Source organism: Hippoglossus stenolepis, chromosome 12 (genome assembly GCF_022539355.2).
Source record: "Hippoglossus stenolepis isolate QCI-W04-F060 chromosome 12, HSTE1.2, whole genome shotgun sequence".
In the NCBI taxonomy this organism is placed as follows: Eukaryota; Metazoa; Chordata; class Actinopteri; order Pleuronectiformes; family Pleuronectidae; genus Hippoglossus; species Hippoglossus stenolepis.
In genome coordinates, this window is record NC_061494.1 from 7,417,682 (window position 1) to 7,439,554 (window position 21,873).

The following is a 21,873-nucleotide window of genomic DNA, read 5'->3' on the forward strand; positions in this document are numbered from 1 at the left end:
TTGTGCCGAGTGTGTGTGTGTGTGTGTGTGTGTGTGTGTGTGTGTGTGTGTGTGTGTGTGTGTGTGTGTGTGTGTGTGTGTGTGTGTGTGTGTGTGTGTGTGTGTGTGTAAGGTCGGGGGTGGGTCATGGGGGATGGTCAGAGGGGTGAAGCTGTGTGATAAAGGGATTCTGGGTTTAAGACTAAAAAGGGAGAAAGCATTAGGAGGGTGAGCTGAGGGAAGAAAGGGGGATCAACAGATGGAGAGTAGACAAACTAAGAGCAGAGATCCCGTCCGTGTCTCTGACCGCCTGCCTGTCTTCCTCCTCCTCCATCTTTCTCAAATCTGTCAGATCAGATGATTCCCACCCCACCTTCTCTCTCCCCATCTCCCCCCTCCTTCCTGCACATTCCTAGGACCAGCCTTGTTTATTGTCTCTCTCTCTCTTTCTTTCCCCCCTATTTTCTCTCCTCCTCCATCTTACACAGGCCTTCTCCCACTCCGGAACAGAAAAGTAAACCACCTACAAAATACAGTCTGAGAAGACTTTAAAAAAGGGCAGAAAGTAGTTAACTTTTAATGTTGTGTGGAAACAAACTCAAGTTCGACAATTGTGCAGAGATAATTTCATTCTAACCATCATTATTTAAAAATTCAAGCTGGGCCGTTTAAAGCTCCATAGCTGACAATTCAGACCCAATGACAGAGAGAGGGTGTTTAGTGCAAGAAAATAGGCCACATCATGATTATAGAGAAACCCAACAATAAAAGTTGGTGGAGCTATTATTGCTTAAATCAAAAAAAGGAATTTAAGAAAGACAGTACGCGTGTGTGTGTTGGTGTCGAGCAAGTCTAGTTCTTTTACGGCCCATCGACCTCACACCAAGGAGCTGCACTTACATTGGGTAAAAACAGAAAGAGAAACAATAAAAGACGACTATAAATTGCTGTCTTCTCAGACTGCAGCGTGGAGCATGAAGGAATGGGGACATAAAAAGCCAACAGGTCCAAACTGAAAGAAAGAGCAGACGCTGAGCTGCTTGTTCATGGTTTGCTGTGACCAACATGTAGTGACCCGTTTCAAAACTGAGTCCGTTTATCAATTAAGTAATTAGTCTAGTAATTTGGCGGCAGCGGTAGTGGGATGGTGGCAGAAAGAAGCATGAGGAGACAGACCAGGGGCATTCCATGGCGTCCCATGCGAGACTGATGAACTCTGGGTAACCTGGCAGCTTGGCACACAGGGCCCTAAGGGTCGGGGAGGGGCAGAGGCACAGGAAGGGCGCTGCATGGCACAGGATGGCATGGGGCTACTGACAAAGTGCCGCAGGGTCGCCGTTCGCCACAGTTCTGACTCAAAGAGCCTCAATGTCTGTTTTGACGCGTCCTGTGTGTCTGCTAGACGATGTCCAACTGCGGCCTGTTGTCCAGAGGCCAGTTTGAACCAGAAAAGGCCAGATAACTCTTGCTTTTAATGGCTGATCCTGCAGGTCACTTGGGCAAAAGAAAGACTGATAAGAACAACCTTTTCTGTCTGTTTCCCAGCTTTCTTTTCTCTGTCTTCCCCCTCTCCTCCCTCTGGCCAACCCACTATAATGGAGGAAAATGAGGCAAGAGGTTGGAGGGTGCAGTGGCTGTGGAGCCAGACGAGGAGGGGGTTTACTGCTCTGCAATAAAACAGAACAAAAAACAGAAATATGCAGTCTGAAGGAGAGCTTTAGCCAACTCCAGAGGGGAGCAGAGCAGGGGGCCTGCGTTGGGGAGTGTGTGTGTGTGTGCGCGTGTGTGTTTGTGTGCATGTGCCTATATGCTCATTGAGCAAAAACCCTCAGGTATTCAATCTCCATCTGATAAAATGAAAATAATACTCTTTATTACCATGGAAGCACTAATCAAAACAGCAGTGTGTAATTACAGTAGGCCTGCTCCGGACAATGGAGACACTCTAAGAATGAATCTACATACAGACACAGGCCGCTGACACTTGGAGTGACCAGTGGTCCCCACATGTTCCGAATCAAACTGCTGCAGCCGCATGTCTGTCCCTGTTATCTCTGGATTATTGACCTGATTTCAGAAGTAGAGCTTTGTCAGATAAACTTTGATGTGTACCGATCGCTTCTATATTGGTTCGAGTGAGGCCAAAGGAGAACTGGTCTGCATTGAATTAAGGGCAAAGTTGCACCACACACACACACACACACGCACACGCACACACACACACACACACACACACACACACACACACACACACACACACACACACACACACACACACACCAGACAACACACACCTATGCACATATTGATCTACTATCTTTATCCCACTCCCCTTGTTGTCCCTGTTGTCTATTGATTCTGCAAACCGAGCAGAAAAACACGCTTTGCTTTCTGCGCTCCAAAGGTCAGAGTGAGGGGTTGGTTGAGTTGGTTCTGAACTCGCTGCCATAGTGCCGAGGTCAGCACTGTCCTCAGAAAGAGACACTCAACAATAACCTGCTACCGGTTTAAGTCGCCGTCATACCTGAGCTGACCTTAAAGGGTTAGTTAAACCACTTATTCATTGTGTTTTTGAGGCGTGCAGATAATTTCTGTTTTATAAGCCAAGGTTGGGGTAATTCAAGAATTAAAGAAGCTGAATAAAATGTGTTTTTATTTCCCGTGTCCCTTTGGCTGAGTATAGAATATCAAAAAGAAAGATAGATAAAAAGCAGTCGCACTGAAAAAGGATTTTTTTTCAATAAAAATGGAAAAATAAACAGTTTTAAGTTTATTTCTTTTAGATGGGTGGGGTTAAGCACAAAGGACCAAAACGTTTGTAAGACATAATACTGATGGAAATGTGAGGATTTAATAAAAAAAAACGTATTACTATATAAATGAATGAAAACTACATAAAAAACATTCACTCATGTTTAGCTTCCGTGCGCTTGGCAGCACTTCTTGGCCTGCACCTGCATCCAGCATGCACCTGGCCAATCAAACAGCACACACCCACACATACACACTCTTCTCACTGTGAGAACTCTTTCAGCTGGCCTCCCCTCCCCTCCCCGTTCCTCCACCTCCCTCCATCCCCCATCTCCTCCTTTATTGGCCTCACAGGTGTCACTCTGTGCTATGAGAATGTGGTACTGACCCACTACGTCCAAGGTGTAGGTGTGGTTGATGCCTCCGAACTCGTTCTCCACCAGACAGGTGTAGTTGCCCTTGTCCGACGGCACCACGCTCTCCATGATCAGGGTCCAGTGCTGGCTACGCACCTGGGTAGGAGAGGCATGGGATTCTTGTTAGGAGAAGCAAACACAGAATTTCACAGAAACAAGGAGCTAGTGACAAGAGCTGGGATTTGGCTGGAGGAGTGAAAGACGAGAGCTGATTCAGTGTGTTGGAAAACAATATTGAGTCTGATAACAAGGGGGTTAGGGTTAGGGTTAGAAGTTTGTTAGTTAACAGGATTAAAAATACTCAATTCCATAAAATCGGTTGTGGAGGGGTGGGACATGACCTGAGGAAGAATCGTATAAATGTTGGTACAGATCCGCATTTTTGTCGATTTCCCATGGTCTAATTAATGGATCTTGATGGGAAAAAACAGCCGATATTTATGAGTGCGTGCAATTTGGTGCAGATTCAAATAAAAATCTGGATGTAGTGAAAATAACTGTGGTTTCATAAAGGGACTGTTGGCCTTTGACGGAGGTTTGTGCTCTACTGAGTATCACTCCGGTTTTTATTTCTACAAATACAACTGCTTTGAGAGTTTCATAAAAAAAACTAGGAGCAAGTTTTTTTTAAAGATGCACACCCAGCACAGTCCTCCATACTTCCCTGTAACTGTCTAATTCTCAAATGAGTCACTGCTATCTTGTGTCGTAAACTCCACCTGTCCGGTCTGAGCTGTTTCAAATACACACTTATTCATAATGATTTGTAAAAATAGCTTCACCTGTGTGTGGAATCCACAGGTGTGAGCCAACAATAGCGTTTCCGAAGGGACACAGTAGCTGCTGCTTGTGCAGGCCTACATTTCTGACAATGGAGAGATTAGGCCACAGGGTTGGGCTCAGGTACGGCTTTTGTCCGGCACTTGTTGACAAAAAGAGAGAAACGAGCAGCCCACAGTGTATCTGACAGCCTGACTGTAACGTTTCCGTCACACCAGGAGCTGTTTTTTGTCTACGCTGCGACGAGCCGGCCGAAATCCAAACAGAACGACACTAGCAGCTACATCAACATGGTCCGCTCCTAAACTCCCCTGACAAGGGAGACGTGTTTCCTCATAAACCATAAGGCATTAGCCAGGAGCCTCCGACTCGTTCAGCACCACTGGATCTTTTCATAAATTAATTTCATTACTGTCTGTTTAATCTGTTATTCCACTCCGTCAGCAAAACTCCAGCATACACAGTAAAACGCTGCTTGTTTTCAGAGACAACCCGAGGAATTTTGGAGCAAAATAGCTTCGATCCAATCCAAATAGACCCTGTCACGGGGGAGAAATTCTTCAGATTCGGACTTGTCGTAGCTGATTTCAAGGAGGAAATAAAACATAACAAAAGTAGCTTCACTTTCCCATGACATACGGAATCAGGTATTTTCACCACACACAAATCAGCTCAGCCCGTTTATTTTATCCCCTAATGGGACTTTGGTGAGAGATTTCAGAAGTCAAACAAAGCAGTTGGTTGGAAACACAGCGCTGTCCATAGGAAGTCATTTAAGTTGATGACTGAAATGGAATTAAAGTGTTGACCACGGAAATTATCTTTATTCTGGTCTTCTTTCCAGGAATCAGGGGGTGTTTGTTTGTAGTTTTATTTCTTACTCTGTGTGGTTTGCTTTATGTACATTGTGAAAACAGAGAGTCACAAGCTGCACAGCACATCAAGCACCTTCAGTTTAAACTTTAACCAGCTCAGCTATAGTGTTTGTAAATCACATTTCATAACAACAGAACCACATGCTGGAATCACACGGTCTCTGAGCAAAGCCAGTGGGACCTGTTCTCCCTGATTGAGTTACCTCAGCTATTCTCAACTCATTTCAACCCTGACGCTACCTACTTTCTCTATACGTTACTGTCCGAGGGCATTTAACCCTTAAGTCCCGGGCTTAGGTTTCTAATTGTTGGGGCTAAGGAACCATTTCGAGTTACAGTGAGAGGCTCTGCAAAGTATCCTGTTGAGAGGAGGCGCACGGATGAGCAATTCCAATTTCACACCAGAAACACTGCTCTCGTTTCCTCTGTCTACTCTCATCCCGTCTCTCCAGTGAAGGGTGGAAAAGGGGTGAAAGGACAGCCGGAGAATGATCGGAAGATCGGAGACCTGACGTCCCTTGTAAATACATTCACAAACTAGCCAGATGCATTGTGGGACAGAAAGCAGAACAAAGCGGGAGAAGGCAGCTGGGTTGACATTCGTAATAAAAAGAGTGATGTATGACTGTTTATCTTACCTTATACCCTCCCATGCGGTCCTCTTGGCGGAAAGGCCTGCTGTTTTTAAGCCAGCGCAGCTTGGGCCGGGGGTTGCCTCCTGCAGCACAGCGGAACTTGACTGTGTTGGCAGCTGGCACCGCATGCAGCTTCTTCTCCATCTTTGCTGATGAGGTCCAATAAGGAGCGCCTGCAACCAGAGAACAGTCGGTGTTCAGTCAGGGTCAGTTTCTCTAATCATGTCCTCAACAGTTTGGCTTTCGGGCCTTGAACTGGCAAAGGCAGCACTACGTGGAAGTGCGACTGCAGATGGGCCGAACCTTTCCTATAGCTCTCCCAGTCCCAGAGGCACCCACCCCACCCCCCTACACCCCTGCACTAACTGACCCGCTGTCTGCAAAACACAACCCAGAGCTCACACAGTTAAATAAAAACATACTCTTTCCCCATAGGCTCAGCGGGGTGTTGAAGAAGGGGGGGACATCAGCTCTAAGGGGAGAATGTGCCTGGGCGTTGCCAAGAGGGTAACTAGACCATCACATCCAATTTCATCTCATTCCACTTAGCAACTTTTTTTCTCCCTCCACTTCCTCCAATTACCATAGCTCCCCTGTTTATCTGTCACTGGGCTAGATATAGACGGCCGGGCCACGGATGCTTATCACCCTCGGAAAATCATTACGTACCGTCAGGGGAGAAAATGAATGTCACGTTTAACACAGGACTGCGGAGTCATCGACGCAAACTTAAGTCCAGATTTATCAGTGCCACACTGTTACAATTTCCCTTACAGGAACCACCTTCCTTGTGTTTCGTCTGTTCCCTGGTTCCCTGTTTTTTTTTTTTTTCTCCCAGTTTCTGAATCTCAGTCAGCTGGATTTTCCTCTGAGCCCCCCCATCCGCCCGTTCTCCCTGCACCTGGGAGTGTGATTGCCTAAGCAGATGGGGCTCAGAGGGGAAGAGAAAGTCAAACAACAACCCAAACGGTCTTCCACACCATGACTTTCTCTCCGTATAGCCCGAGCACAAGCGACAGAAGGACCCACAGATAAGACCTCTACCGACTTTTGTAAGACCATCAAACATAAGTTAACGTCCCAGGAGTGTATTTGCTTCAAGTGCCCTCCCTCCTCCGACTCTCTTTCCTGCCTGTCCAATCTGCATACTATTAGACACCTCCCATCCTTCTCTCTGGCACACACAACCGGACGAGTCGCGCATTCTTGCATAGTAAATTCAGTAAACAGTGCCCTTCCTTCCTGAATGGATGCATACGGTAAGTGCTGAAACTATAATAAGCCATTCCCCCTTTCTTCTTCTTCCTTCTCACTCTCACTATCTGCGTTTCACTTCCTGCTTCTTCACCTCCCAGTCACCTCCATTCCTCTCCATTCTCTCTTCCTGTCATCACTCCATCCGTTCAGACAGAGACAGATTAGGTCCGAGACTGGCTCATCGGGAGCGTGTCTCTCCGTGATGACCTCTGACCCCAAACTGGCAGGCAGGTCGGAGGATGAGGTCGGGACATGAAAGGTGAGCGGCGCTGTTTCCCATGCTCTCCGTCCGGAGGGGCAGCACTTCAAACGAGACGACCCTCAGACCTCTCTCCTGATGAGGCCAAACTCTCACTTTCTCAACTGCTGAGGCCTCCAGGAACCCCCGCCACCCCCAAAGCCCCGTGCATCCGGATCCCCACTCACGGCTGTTTATCCTAAGCTGGCCTGGGGTGAGCTGAGGTTTTGTAACCCCCATGCTATGAGTCAAGATTTTCTCCCTCGCCAAGTTCCTCTGGAGAGCTAAATCCACCAGTGACCCAAAGTGGTTTTTCATTGTTGATTCTCTCCTGTTTACCATTCATCTATACACGCTTTACTAGTCAGTTGTGTGCAATGGATTATTAGGACCAGAAATTGAAATGAATTTAGTACTGGTCCTCTTCAAATGAACAGAGTTCAGACGTACATGCCCACGGTTCCATTCACACTAAAATGAGGGCCCACCCCAAATTTCATTCCAGTTGATTGAATGGTTGTACCTGGTCACACCGACGTGTACAGTCAGAAAAGGCAAACATTTTGGGCTGCACACGGACGTACACATTGGGGTCCATGGGTACCCTACCAGACATGGGTGGATGGCGACATTTTTGTCACAAGGACCATAGCCGACCCCAGTTTACTGGCAGACATGGAAACTAGGAATTTGACTTTGAGGCCATGTCCCTGCAACATAAGCAAACAACCCTAAGCCCAACTCCAAACCCGGTATAATCATATTCTAAACTAAGTGGAGCTAAATCCTGATAGACAGTACGGAGGCTTTGTGACTCAGAAAGCAAAACTCCACATGGCTCTTCATCATGACATCGACACTACCCTCTTCTCCTCCTGCCCACCCTCACCCTCAAGAACACAGCTTCCATAGCTGATCAATGGAAAGGCTCTTCCATGTCTCCTCCAATAACACCACCCGCTGCTGACGATGGACAAACACTCTGGACGCGCTCCCTTTTTTTTAAATGCTTGTGTTGTTGTCTCTTCTATACAAAGTCAAATCGAAATCCGCTGTTTGACAGTCGCCTGATGGCCGGTCCATTCAGAGTGCTCCAGGACAGAGAAGAAAAAAAAAGCCACAGATATAAAGCTACACCCGGCAGCCTCCGCTCTCATTCCCTCCCACGCCTAAATGCACGCTCCTCCCTCGCTCCAGTCCTCGGGCCCGAGGCCAAGGCTCCACGCCATGCTCCGAGAAGTGCTGGTGCTGATCCAACAAATCCCCCAGTCCCCTCCCTCTCCTCCTTCTGCCTTTTCCCCTCTCCTCTTCTTCCCCCTTTTCTTTTAATAATAATTTCAGTTTTGAATCTCCAAAAAACACACACAGCGAGAAAATGCAACTGTACTGCCAGAACAGCTTTCCCTTTGTTTTCAAACAGCTTATTACCACCAGAATGGCTGGATCTTTTCCCTCTCCCCCCGTTTTTTCCTCTTACCGAGTTCCTCCCTCTCTCCCCCATATTTAATGGATTTCAGGCAATTACAGTCAGCCCAAAAGTGGAGGAGGAGGAGGAGGAGGACTCACGGTGAGACAAAGTGCGTGTGGAGAATTTTAACAAGATGTGGAAGCCCTCATCTTTGCTTCAGCCCCCTTTTTCTGAGTGTATGTGTATGTGAATGCATGCATGTGTGCACGTGGCTACATAAACACGCGACTACCCCACATATCAACGCACAGACACACTTTCTATTTCACGCACGCACTCATATACACAGGCCCATCAGGTGGGTAACTGCGTCCAGATGGGTGTCTTTCAAAATGGGTGAGCCCAGCTGACTGACTGGCTGGTTGTTTGGCTCCATGAGGCCTGACTACCTGAGAGACACGGGCTGCAGGAATGCCAGGAATCTCTGTATTCCCTGGAGCCGTGGAGACACACACACACACACACACACACACACACACACACACACACACACACACACACACACACACACACACACACACACACACACACACACACACAGACACTACACACTTACTAAGTCTCAGTATAGGCCTGGGCAGGAATGCTAAGGTATAGAATAGCAGAGATGTGGGTGCAGGGCAGAGCTGATATGAGTTTTGGTGTTGTTTACACCTGTCTCCTCCCGATTTTGCCAAAAAATGGAGACTGTCCGCTTTCTTTCCTGCTTTAATCATCCACATACAGTCTGAACTGTGTACTGGCACAGCTAAGTAGATTATTTCAGATAGGGATTAAGTCTTTGTAAGTGTTTAGTTATCGCAATCAGCATTCCAGACTTAAGTTCTGTTGACTGCTCATTCACTTTGTAGACCAGTTACTTCAAGCGTTATCTTTTACCTGTTTGTTTCCTACCTCTACCCCTACCTATTCTGATTGAACTTTGACAGATCAGACGTAAGACACCATCATGACATATAAAGGGTGGGCTCACAGGCTTGTTTACAATGTGTAGTTCATCTGAAGAGGGTCTAATGGTGTGGAAGGACAGCACTGCTCATGCATCACTCCGTTTTTTTCCTCCCGTACTCACTTATCTGCTCTCCGTCCGCCCCGGTGTCCTCCGATCGCTCTGTATCGTCCTCATCATCTCCCGACGAAATTGCATCTGTAGAGAGTAACCACGGTTACTGCCATCCCTCCGCAACCCGCATACACACACATGTGGTATTGCATGCTGAATTTTTCATGCTGTCACACACAGGAGTGGGGAGATTTTTCTGAATCTGGTCGTATGCTACTGTAATTGCACATACACACACACACACACACACACACACACAGACTAGAACCTAGAGTCGCTCAGAAGTCAGTATGTCCATCCCTGATCACATCTGTGCCACGGCAACTACCAGGACACTGTTCTACGTCTCCACACTTCCTGTCCCAACCTGACCTGTCCTATCCTGCCTGATCCCTGACTCACCTGTGACATTCACTATGAAGCAGACCGTGTCTTTGCTAACACTGGTGCAGGCGTACAGGCCCGAATCCTTGGGCGTGGCATCACGGATCTGCAGCACCTCCTGCTCTATCAGCGTGCGGTTGTTGGTGCCCAGCGAGCTGCCGTCTTTGGTCCAGGTGATGGTCCCCGTCGATGGCAGAGGGCAGCTCAGCTTCAGCAACTCCCCTGGGTGCACTGAGCACACCGTGGGCTTAGAAATTTGGTATTTGTTCGATGCCTCTGCAGAGCGAATGGGAGGGGTGAAGGGAAAGGGGGAGGGAAGGAAATCGGATTGGAGGAGGAAGAGGGTGCACAAGAAGAAGAAAGAGAGGTGGGAGAGGAAGAAACAAGCAATAGTGTAAGAAACAAAAACACCATAATAACCCCCAATGGATGCAAATAAAATCAACTTATGCAAGAGGAGCAATACAGAAAAGAGGAGGCCCATTTCTTAAAACCATCACACCAACATGTCGTTACCACAAACTCCCAGTGAGTCATCTGAGATGGAGCTCTTAGAGAATACCATGGTTTGGTTATCAGGTGATTGGTGCAGTGTGATTGGTGTTTATAGATTCAGAGCATGCAGTAACGGCCAGAGCAGCATATGTTGAAAAAAACAAAACAAAACACTCAATGCTTTGCGAGCTGCGTTGACAGACAACCCCCGCCCAAACAACCACCTCCCTCTCAGCGAAGATTCCAAGCAGCCGGTGTGTGTGTGGGTGAGTAGTAGCAGCGCAGACAGATTTCTTCAGACTAAAAAAAAGGTAATAAAACTCCAGCGCGTCTGCCCATCAGAAAGGAAAGCAGCCAGAAAGGTCCAGGACGGAAGCAGTTGTCAGGCAGGGGAAGGGATAAGGAGGGGGCTTGGGGGGGTGCGCTCTCTATTTTATTTTTTGAGGGGCTTTTTCTCTGGTTTTGACTCAGCGCCTAAGCTTTAGAAAACCTTGACCTGGCTGTAGCCTGACTGACTCTTCTGTTTTCCATCTCTCCCTTCTGCATTTTCTTTCATAACACGGCCATGAAGGATCTACAATCCCAGCGCCGGATTCGCCGGCCAAGGCACAGAGCGAGAAACTCCGCGAGACTCCAAAGTGCATAAAAACCTTCGCTTCTGGGAGGAAATCCAAGTCAGCCTGTGAGTGGGTGCGTGTGTGTGTACACCCTGTCCTCTGACTTGTACAGCGGTACAGGGAGAGCAAAATGAATGTCCAACATATATAAAAGTGAAGTGAGGGGCCAGAGCTGAAACTGCAAACTCTACATCAGGAAGGATTTTTTTTTACTTTAACCATTTAAAGTCGAGACTGTGACTAAATGTTGAGTAATAAGGGGGAAAACCTGCCTGACATACAAGCTGGCTACCGCCACATATATCAAACCTGATTCCAGAAAGCCTGAGGCACACACACACACACACACACATTCATGGACATTGTGTACATTCACTCATCGTAAATGTACAAAATTCTGAAAAAGGTCAAAAAGTGTGTGTGTGTGTGTGTGTGTGTGTGTGTGTGTGTGTGTGTGTGTGTGTGTGTGTGTGTGTGTGTGTGTGTGTGTGTGTGTGTGTGTGTGTGTGTGTGTGTTTTATTTAGCGGGAGCTAAAGGAAAGGGCCAAAAAAAAGAGAGGGATTAAAAAGATTTGAGGGGGAAAATAGTAACAGTGGAAAAGCATAAGTGATGGAGGTGTACGTAGAGTTTTTGGCTGAAGGCTGATAGGTGTAATTAAAGAGGCGGTGGCACTCCCAGCCTTTCCTGTACCTCACTGCACCTTTTTAACAACATCCCACCTCCATTACAGTATGTGCTGCTGCCCTGAGTGCGTGTTTAATGTAAATAGTACACACACACTCGCCCCAACAGGAAGGGAAAGTCATTCCGCCACAAGCCAGCGGTCCAGGCATGTGTGTGAGCCTCTAAACAATCCCTCTGGGCACATAGACTCACAGGTACACTTCCTGTATTGTCATTTTCCCACTTTTCTTCAATCCAGTAATAATTAACCCCTCCCTCACCACCGAGCACAGAGTGTGTGGTCTGATAAAAGGTGGAGCCCCCGCGCTGATTGATGGGAGCTGTCTCCGCTACCTTTTTTTACGACGTGCTTTTCCACACCGGAGGCCTCTGACATTATTACTGGCTCCGCCTTTTTTCCTTTATTGTTTGATTTAGACTCTTAGAAACCCGGAGATGTCGTAACCACCGGGACACAAAGCAGTGGAGAAGGTACAGTGTGTGCAGGGAAGCTCGCAGGTACCGACAACATCAACACAGGGGGGGGGGGTGGAATGTACATATACGCGCACACACAGGCAACAATATCTGTCAGCAAGTCGAAAAAGAAAGGAAGAGCACTGAGGTACTTCATAGAAAGAAGATACTCATACAAGGAGGGGTCTGAGGAAGAGGAGAAATGTAAGGAGGGAAAAGAAGTTCAAAGTGAAGGAAGGGAGAAGGAAAAACAGGAAGGGACTTCATCCAAATGGTGCATCTGATTAAAGAAAGCATGCACGTGTTAGTTCTGCCTACATCATTTTCTTATCTCCGCTGTGTCCATCTGTCCTCCTCCGTCAACTCCTCCTTCCCCCACTGCTGCTGCTGCTGCTCCCTCTTCTAGCTCTTTCACCTCCCCTTCCGCTCTGTCCCATTCCCACATATCCCACGACCCCCGCACCCCGCCCCACCCTGTTGACCCCGCTGACCTCAGCCTGACCCTTCCCAAAACCTGTTGACACCTCCAGCATGCCCGATTGTTCATGGGAACCTGTGTCATGCAATCAGCACACACACACGGTGAATGCAGCAAGAACCTCAAGGAAAATTGCACACACTTAATATACAGAGCTACACTTTAATAGAAGTGTGTATCAAACACCTACACACACTCACACACACACACACTCACACACACACACACACACACACACACACACACACACACACACACACACACACACACACACACACACACACACACACACACACACACACACACACACACACACACACACCACACACACACCTTGCTCTACTGAGTTTACAAGAGTCCAGGGATGCGCGCTGAGCTGAAGAGCTGAAACACTTCACTGCAGATTTTTCATCTTTACAAAGTTTCATCCCGCTCTGCACCACAGGAGGGAGCGGGTGCCTCTATCCTACACACACACACACACACACACACACAGGCAGGCACACACTTTTGCTCAATTTCGATCAAACAGCTCTCTCCTCCGCCCTCCCTCCCTCGTCACTATCATTCTGCCTCTCTTCTCATGAAGCACATCTCCATTTCAAAACCCATCTCCCTCTTTTTTCTTCTGTGACAGCTATTACAGTTGTCTATCAGGTGTCATGGATTCGGGCTGTCCACTCCTCGCTGCCTCTCCGTCCTCGTTCACGCCGTCTCTCGGCTGGTGATAATTAGTCTCGCAGCCCGAGAGTCTGCAGCAAATTGGAGAAAGCAATTCTCATCCATGTCTCCTTGACATCCGTCTGTCCGTCTGTCTGTCTTTCAAATCAGACAGAGCCGAGCAGTGCGGTTGGCCATGTGGCGAGGGCATGTTTTATATAGCCCAAACTCCAATAGCCCTGGAGTTTGTCTTTTACATAAATGTATTTCTGCAGAGAGGCTCATTCAACTGCGAGTCTATTCTGCCATCTCCTCCTTATGGCATTCTGCACAATGGACTAAATGTAATGACGGCCATCTCAGAGGCACGCACTCGACACGCATGCAGCCCAACAGGCGACACACACTGCCTGTTCACCTCATGTCTCTTATTCCTCCTTTTTACCGTCTCCTCTTTCCTCTCTATCCTCCTCACGCAGTCAAATCCCAGGACTTTTCTCCACTTTTTTTGTCCCTCCCTGTTTTCTGACATCCTTTCACATTTAAATTCCTCTTTAGCTTTTTTTTTTTTTATTCTGACAAAGGAGCAGCTCCATGCTGGCATCCATGGCAACAGCCCCTCCAGTCTGCCCACCCCCTTCACCCCCCATCCAGGCATTCCCTGACCCCCACCCGACCTCTTCAACCCACTGACTGCCGCTTAGCTCCCAAAACCTTTTTCAGGATGAAGCTCCAGCGACCCCTCAGAGATGTAATTTGCTCTGGCTTCTCGAGATTAATGTTCAGAACTGAATACAGAGTCAGTTTAATGTAAACAATAAGGCTGCAGCTATGGGTTGTTTTCAATATCGATTAGTCAGCCAATTTTTTCTGATTAAAAGTAAAGACTTACGGATTTAAGAAACAACCTCTTGGCTCGGGAGGACATCTGGCTCTATGCCAAGTACAAAAACCACATCCAAGGATGATGTAAGGCTGATGCAACAATCAAATCTGTGACCTTTCAGATCTATCATTCTGAGCAATAAAAGGAAAGCTAATAATAAAATATAAAGTAACTGCAGCAGTTTTTAGTAAACATGCATGCCAAAAAAATAGAAGCTTCACGGAAATCCCCATACAAATTAAAAAATTTCCGTTTACTTTTATTAGGAAATCGCATTATTATTTTTGCATCAGTGTTTCTGATTAATACATATTTTGTTTAAATCCGTGTTTTTCCTCCTTTTTGCCCACCGTCCTCCTGCACTCTGTCCCTGCTGCTGGCTCAGATTTCTCTCTGCCTCCCGCCGCACACCGGACAGTCCACAGAGACCTGAGGCACAAGCTGGCACAGGCAGCGGCTCTTCCCAGCCTCTTATCAGACAGGTGTGAGACTGAGCTGCGGTGTGAAGCACACACACACACACACACACTAACAAACTTGAACCTTCAAGATTAACACCAGCCAGCAACGGCTAATAAAAGTCATTGTGTGAAGGCCATATATTCAGCCCAACTGCCCCTGGCCCCACCACCGACCAACACACTGCATTTGTTTAGAGTTCAGTTCCATTGCCATCGCCACAGACACACACACACAGACAAACACACACACACACACACGCCATGTCATTATCAAGCAAGCTGACACTTTTACACTTTTACAGCTGTTCTCCTACTGTGTGGATTGTGTAGATATGACAGTAACAGAAAGGTACAGAGCCTGCAACTCTCTCTAACACTTTCTGTACATACAACAGTTTGCTGAACACTATGGTTTTAATTATTCAACTATACTAAAATAAACACTCTGGTGATTATGTATCTTAATAAAATAATGCATAGTCTACAGGTGGAGGGTAAATGTAGAAATGTCGAGATGCCAAGAGAGCAATTCGATTTCCAACTGTGCCAAGAAACTCTTCCAGAAATCAAACGCCTTTCGCTGGCAGGCATCCCTCCGCTTTCTTCTGTCTGTCGGAGCATGAGAGACTCGTCCCTGACACATAATGTAGCCTTTATTTACTTAACTATTTTTGAAGCCTTTGACTCTTTGCTGATCAGAGCTTTTTTTTTTTTTGAAGAACAGAGTTTGGCAGGGGAGTCGAGCAAAGTACAGCAGCCAAACCACGAGCTGACTTTTGTCAGCTGCACTCACATTCAGCCTGCGTTCCAGTGCGCCTGGTGCCACATTTATCACACATTATATGCAAAGAGGGGCCTAAACGGACTGCAGAGCACAGAATACCAATGTTAAAGACACACACACACACACACACACACACACACACACACACACACACACACACACACACACACACACACATACCAGTGTGTGCTGCGATTGTTATTCAGCTCATAGTATTCTAATCACTGTGCAAATGGAGAGCGCCCGGACAAGGTAAACACTCCCATAGATACCGAAGTGGCTACAGCGACAACAATAGACCTGTTGTGGAGGCCTTAACCAGCGCGCCCGCTCTGCTTCTACTGTTACAGCAGCTGCAGGTAAACAAACTAGCAGGGGCCACCAGGGGTGCAGGCGTGGGCTCTATAGAGAAAACATTGATATGCAATCTGATGAATCTACAGCAATTACGGCTCCCCCCCACACACACACACACACACACACACACACACACACACACACACACACACACACTCAGGCAGCGGTGTGACCGAGGCTGCAGGGCAGAGAGCCTTGGAAATCCTAAACATCTCTGCAGGGGGGTGTTATTAGACAGAGAGGGCGGGTCCAGCCAGCCTGTCTCTCTAACATGTATGCCCTACAGGTGACACCAGAACAGCCAATCAGGAGTCGCGACAGCAGCACTGAACTGAGGCCTGCCGACACTGATTCAATCACACAGAGCTGCAGTTCAAAAAAATATCTATGTTTGCCCTGTGCAGCGGGAAAACTGATTCACTGAGTCAGGGTCAGACAAGCAGACCAGGATCACTGTGCCCTGTTGATCCGTCATCATGTGAACCTCGGGTCTAGCCACTTAATCTGCAGTCACATGACTTCACCGCTGCCCGGCGCTCCGTAATCTCTCCATCTAAAGGAGAAGTCAAATTTGCACAAATCCTCTTAGAACTTTCCTGGAGGATTGTATAACTCTGGAAAACTCTCCCCCTCTTTTTCTCTCTCTTTCTTTCACGCTCTCTCTTTCTGTCCTCGCTGTGGCTGCCGGGGCCACATGGGGCTCCGGACACATCAGCTCGGAGCCAAACAGTCTGAGACAGAACAACAAAAACTACGAGCGGAGGAAAAGAGTTCAGACGGCCTCTCATCAACGAAGGTAACAACGATACCTGACCTGCAGGGCAAAGGGCAAGACAAGGTACAGAATGTGTGTGTGTGTGTGTGTGTGTGTGTGTGTGTGTGTGTGTGTGTGAAGCGAAAGGGGGAGGTGGCTCAACAAGTGATGCTCAGTTGTTGCGCTAACTTACAATTAGTATGCTGATTAAAGCCCGGGAACAAAAGGCTTTGGAATGCGAGTTAACATCCATCACAAAAACTCTAATTAGCTCGTCTCTGACCAGACTCCAGGACCGGAGACAGAAAATGGAGAAGCCTCAAAAGAAAAGAAAAACTAAAAGACGGCCTCTCAATAAAAAAGGTTTCTCAAAAGTTTTTCCAATAAAAAAATAGGGCTTTAAGATATTTTTCATTAACAAACTTTGGGAGAAAATGCAGTGCAGTTTGACGTGACTCAAAGAAACGAAGCAAAACTCAGTATCCTAATTTCTCCCTTTCACTCTCTGTCTGTGCGTCCTTCCAGGCAAGCAGGGCATTAAAGAGATGCCAGCATAAACACTGTCCCACCCTCCTTCACAGCTCTGCCTTGTCCTCCCTCACAGGCTCACAAACCTGCCTCTAACACTCCAGAAGAAACTGTCACAGACATTAGAAAGAAAAATAAAACAAGCGCGAGTGTCAATCACACGCCTGAGGAAAACAGGAGGGCGGCAGCCATGCCGTGGTTAGTTGTTTTCCTTGGGTTTATTTATTTGAATCACCCCCCAAAATCTAATATATACCAAAATAGAGAGAAATGGATTTTCTCTACCAAAAAACTTCAGATACTAACTTGTGGGTGTATAAGCAATAGAGTAAAATGTGTTTTTGGGGGTTATTTTGTAACTAATCCGTCCTCAGACGCATGAAATTGTCGAAATCGTAACACTCCTCATTTAACTGGCGGCCCTTTGTGGATTTTTATCCTCGGACTTTAAGTTAGTTAAGCACAACGATTCTAAAGAAAAGACACCAAACCTCTAAAGTCAGGTTTAAAGGGGGGGGGGGACAAACTTGACAGACTTACACCTGCCCTCTAAAAACAAACCCAACAAATGGTTGCCCCCTCCCTCCCCTCCCTTCCCTTCCCTTCCCCCTGCTGCTGCTGCTGCTTACCTTCAGGTTCCAGAGTGGCCTCCTCCTCCTTGGTAGCGGTGAGTGGCGGTCGGGCCACGCTGACCGTCAGCAGAGACAGCAGGACAGCGGCCAGCAGCCAGGCCCACGAGGCCATCACGTTAGTGGGGGCCAGCGCTCCCCATACTACCCTTCTCCACCTCCCCCTGGACACTGATCCCATCTGAGGGGGTCCGCCCAACCATCAACTGCAGCCGGGCTCGGCCTGTCACTCACTGGAATTCACCCAATCACCTGGGCTGAGAGGGCGAAAGACGGAGAGAGGGAAGAGGAGGAGAGGGATGATAGAGGACAGGGATGTGACAGAGGAGAGAAATTGTAAATACATCAGTCTGACATAATGAATTTACTTTCAATTACATTTTCAAAACACCTCCTTTCCTCTTACTTATGCTCTTTTTTTGACAAAGTGAGACAGAACAAAAAGGAATCAAAAGAAAGCAACAGAGACAGTGTTCCAAAATGCTGTCAAACAAGCCATGCCACAGACATACCGAAGCTGTGAGGCACCGGCGGTGAACACACAACCACCCTGCATCCACCTTTACCTCCGGTCTACAATCATATGCATTGAGATGCGTTTGAGAGATGCCAGTTAGGAGACACAGGAGCTTTGTATGGCTTTTTATTCGCAGTCTAACCGGTGTCGGAGTCCCACGATGCATTAAGATCAGACTCATGCCAACTTTATTAAAACTATCTCCTGCATCATTTGAACACCCTGCTTCTATTCTTTATACTAAGATTTAATAATAAACAATATTCTTGACTGATGAGTCATAGTATCTGGGTGAAATACCGATTTGGTTCATGCGCCAAACCTGTTGCGCGCACTGCTGCAGCCGTGTTAACTGCATCTAAGGCTCTCATTGCATTTTCGTGATTTCCAAAAAGGCTTCAGTTGCACGTTTGCAATAATGGGACACACACGCACGCACACCGATCTCCTTTGCCAGACATCTGCGGATCAACCGTGCATCAAGTGTCCCTGGAGGTTTGGAGAAGTCACGCTCTCCTGCGCCCCAGCTGGACGTATCGATCGGTTTCACCCGCAGAAACACATGTATTTTGACTTTTAGTGCGTGAACCTGAAAACGTGAACATCCTGGTTTCCCTCTTCCATTAAACCCCAGGGGGACGCGCGCATGACGTGGAGGTGAATCCAGGAATTTATAACCCTCAGACACCACAACTTTTTTACGCCCAGTGTTGACTTTCCAATTGATTGAGCTAATTCTGCATCAGCTCAGACACACGAATCATTGATGGATTATTATAAACCAGTCAGTGTCTGATTCAGCCTTAACGCTTATGAACCCCATGCAGGAGGAAAGAGAACAGAATTACCCAGAAACCTCTGCACGGTTTACATCAATTGCAAGTGTGAGGCGACGGCAGCAGGACCAAATCAAATCAAAAATAGGGTTATTCTACAGGTAGTCGGTCAAATATAATGGAAGCCTGATAAAAATATAAAAACTAAAAATTTAAAATGATGTCTTTAAAATGTGACCTGATGTTCTCCTCGTTGCAAAACTTCCCCAATGTTGCTGACATTAGGACACACGAGGGACTTCGCTCCATACATGACCACCGCCTTCACTTCAACCCGGGGGCTTTGAATGAAACCTCCTTTGGCACCGACTGAATTCCCATTGAGATTCAAATCAGTTGGCTTCTCCCACAATGGGGGCTCATTTGGAGCCGCTCAGTGATTTAGGGCTCCGGCACCAAGCAGTGAAAAAACAACTGCGGTCACGGGATAATTGGCACCATAAATGCAATGTAAGAAAATTAAGCAAAGTAATAAATAACCAGGACACTTGTTAATGGGTCCTAAAGTGATGGCGCAAGGTGCTGGTGGAGAAGCCCCCGCCTTTCAAAATAAACATGGAGGTTTTATTGAATTAACTTGATCACATTTATCAAAAGGATGATTCCAAAAACAACAGGGGGTTAAAAATTACGCACAATGCGTTATTATTTGTTTGATGCAAATTCAAGAAAATATGTAATGATTAACTTTGCATCGACTTGTGAAAAGTCTCCAAACTGAGTCATTGCTTTGACAATTGTGTAAATTCAGCTGTGAGTAGTAAATAGTTCCCGAGCGCACGGAAAAACGTAGCACAAACCCCCAAAAGCGCAAAGCCGTGTCTACTATCACGTCGCCTATTTGTCATGACAGCCGGAATCCTGACAGATGTGATAGTGGAGAAGCTGTCGACTTTTTTCCCAGCTGAGCTTTATCGTAAACAAGAAAGGGAAGGGGAAAAAACAGGCTTCTTACCAGGGAGGACTAAAATCGTGGAGATCTCTGTTTTGGCATGCACAGATAAGGGAGGCGAGAGCATGAGTCGAATCCTGAAGGAGGAATGTCTCCAACTCCACAATGCACCAAAAAAAAAAAAAAATCTGCGAGGCGCTGCCTTCTTCTCAGCTTTCTATTCCACAATCAGCCGGCATCGAGTCAGATCGGAGGGTATAATCCACACCGGAGGAGCAGTGTAGTCCGGTGCCATGCAGTGAAATCCCACTTATCCTTCGAAAACAGCTCGGAGAACCATAACTGCTGCTGTCCCCCCCTTCAACTAACTTTCCTCCCCCGTCACCAAGTTTCCTCCAGTGCGCAAAACATGCCCCAGTGTTCCAGCGGCGCACTTGTCAAGTTAAAAACAGAAAGTTTGCAGCTACAGAGGAGCTGGCGCGCGGGTGAGAATAGTTTGTCCGATGCAAGATGACATAAAATCCATCAGTGTGCGTCCCCCCGCTGGAGAGAGCGTCTTTCGCGTCTGCGTCTCCTGTTCCGCCGACAGTTCCTCGCTCCGCTTCTCAGACGCTTTGTCAGGTTTACTAGGTTTGTTCTCCTCCTTACGTCTCCACACACTTCCCTCCTCCTCCTTCACTCCAGTGGGTGTCATCCCACCCCCCCCAAGCACCCCCAGTGTAATTCGAGCCGCTTCCTGCAAACTGCAGCGCTGTTCCCTGTCCGTCCTGCGCCGCGCCGCGCTGCGCTCAGTCGCTCACAACTTGGTCCAACGTGAGCGAGGGCCCCATCGGTAAGGTCCCAGCGCGTCAGACCGCGGGAACAACGCCCCCCAGTGGCCGAGGCGTGACACGTGCGGGAGGGGGCGCACTGATTACGCACACACAGGGACGCGCAGAGCATCATCCACAATGTTCAGCTCATCCTCTGCAGTGCGGTCCATATGCAGACCGTAGCTCTGCAGTTAAATAAAAGAGAGGAACATTTATAAATGTCAAATAATATCGCAATCAAGATCATTTTAAACTGTTTCTAAAACGGACAAAATAGGTGTAAGTATCAGCAGCAAAGGGAACATCAATATTTGTTGCATCTTATCTGTGGTTTCTGTCAACCTGTCACAACCTGTCACTGTCTTCATCTCAAATCTTTTCCTCAGTCCTTTTAATTTAGATCATATCTCTGAAGTAAAATAAGGTGATTTATCTGATTAAGTTTCAGACGGTGAAAATGCTTTAGTATAAGCACAGAAAACACATAATCAGCTTAGCTAAATCTATTTCAAAGCAAACTACTCAATAGAATATATTGAGGGGCTCCAGTAATGATAAAACAATGTCATAATATACAGAAAATATAACAGAGTCAAAATATTTCATTACAAGTAGCAATATACATCTTTATTTACTGCAGCTACTCATAGTTAGTTTTATACCTGAGTAAATACTCTATTACTTCCCACCAGTAAGATGCTGAGACATGAACCCAAACAGTAAGTCTGTCAGCTTGTAGCACCGTACAGCAGGTCAGGCTTGTGTCTTGCTCAAGGACACTTTGGGAAGTCCATATTCTCAGGTATGTTATCATCTGTCATCCACTTTTATAGACAGTGAGTGTGTTCTACCCAATTTGTCATATTCTAAAATCAACACATGAGCAACATACAGTAATAACCTGATTTATTGTCATGGTTTATTGCACAAATGAAATAAAAATCCCTCACATATGTACTTCATGTGTAATTGGCTCCACCCTCATTGCAACTCTTAGATAAGTGGCATAGATTATGGATGGAGGGATTTTACAAGAACATACATTATATATGTATTTTATATAGCCTACATAAAGGCTACTTTATATTTCTACTTCACAACATATCAGAAAAAAATATTACACATTTTACTCCACTACATTTCTATAAGACCTGCAGTTTAGTGGTTAATTAGCAGATCA

At 46.8% G+C, this 21,873-nt stretch overlaps 1 protein-coding gene across 5 annotated transcripts in view; it reads right to left on the bottom strand.

Annotated features, from left to right (window-relative positions):
• The window catches only part of fgfr2 (fibroblast growth factor receptor 2), a 38,061-nt gene extending 17,484 nt beyond the window's left edge, over positions 1 to 20,577 (bottom strand). For 2 of the 5 annotated variants that reach the window (XM_035172288.2, XM_035172287.2), the window contains exons 1-6: positions 19,945 to 20,577; positions 17,637 to 17,893; positions 9,865 to 10,122; positions 9,472 to 9,546; positions 5,440 to 5,609; positions 3,119 to 3,242 (exon numbers count right to left, since the gene is read on the bottom strand). In XM_035172288.2, the coding sequence (XP_035028179.1) occupies positions 3,119 to 3,242; positions 5,440 to 5,609; positions 9,472 to 9,546; positions 9,865 to 10,122; positions 17,637 to 17,817 (808 nt within the window). In that variant the 5' untranslated portion in view covers positions 17,818 to 17,893; positions 19,945 to 20,577. The remainder of the gene's footprint in view (positions 1 to 3,118; positions 3,243 to 5,439; positions 5,610 to 9,471; positions 9,547 to 9,864; positions 10,123 to 17,636; positions 17,894 to 19,944) is intronic. The other 3 variants (XM_035172286.2, XM_035172285.2, XM_035172289.2) reach the window with 3 other exon arrangements.
• Between the last annotated feature and the right edge of the window lie 1,296 nt (positions 20,578 to 21,873).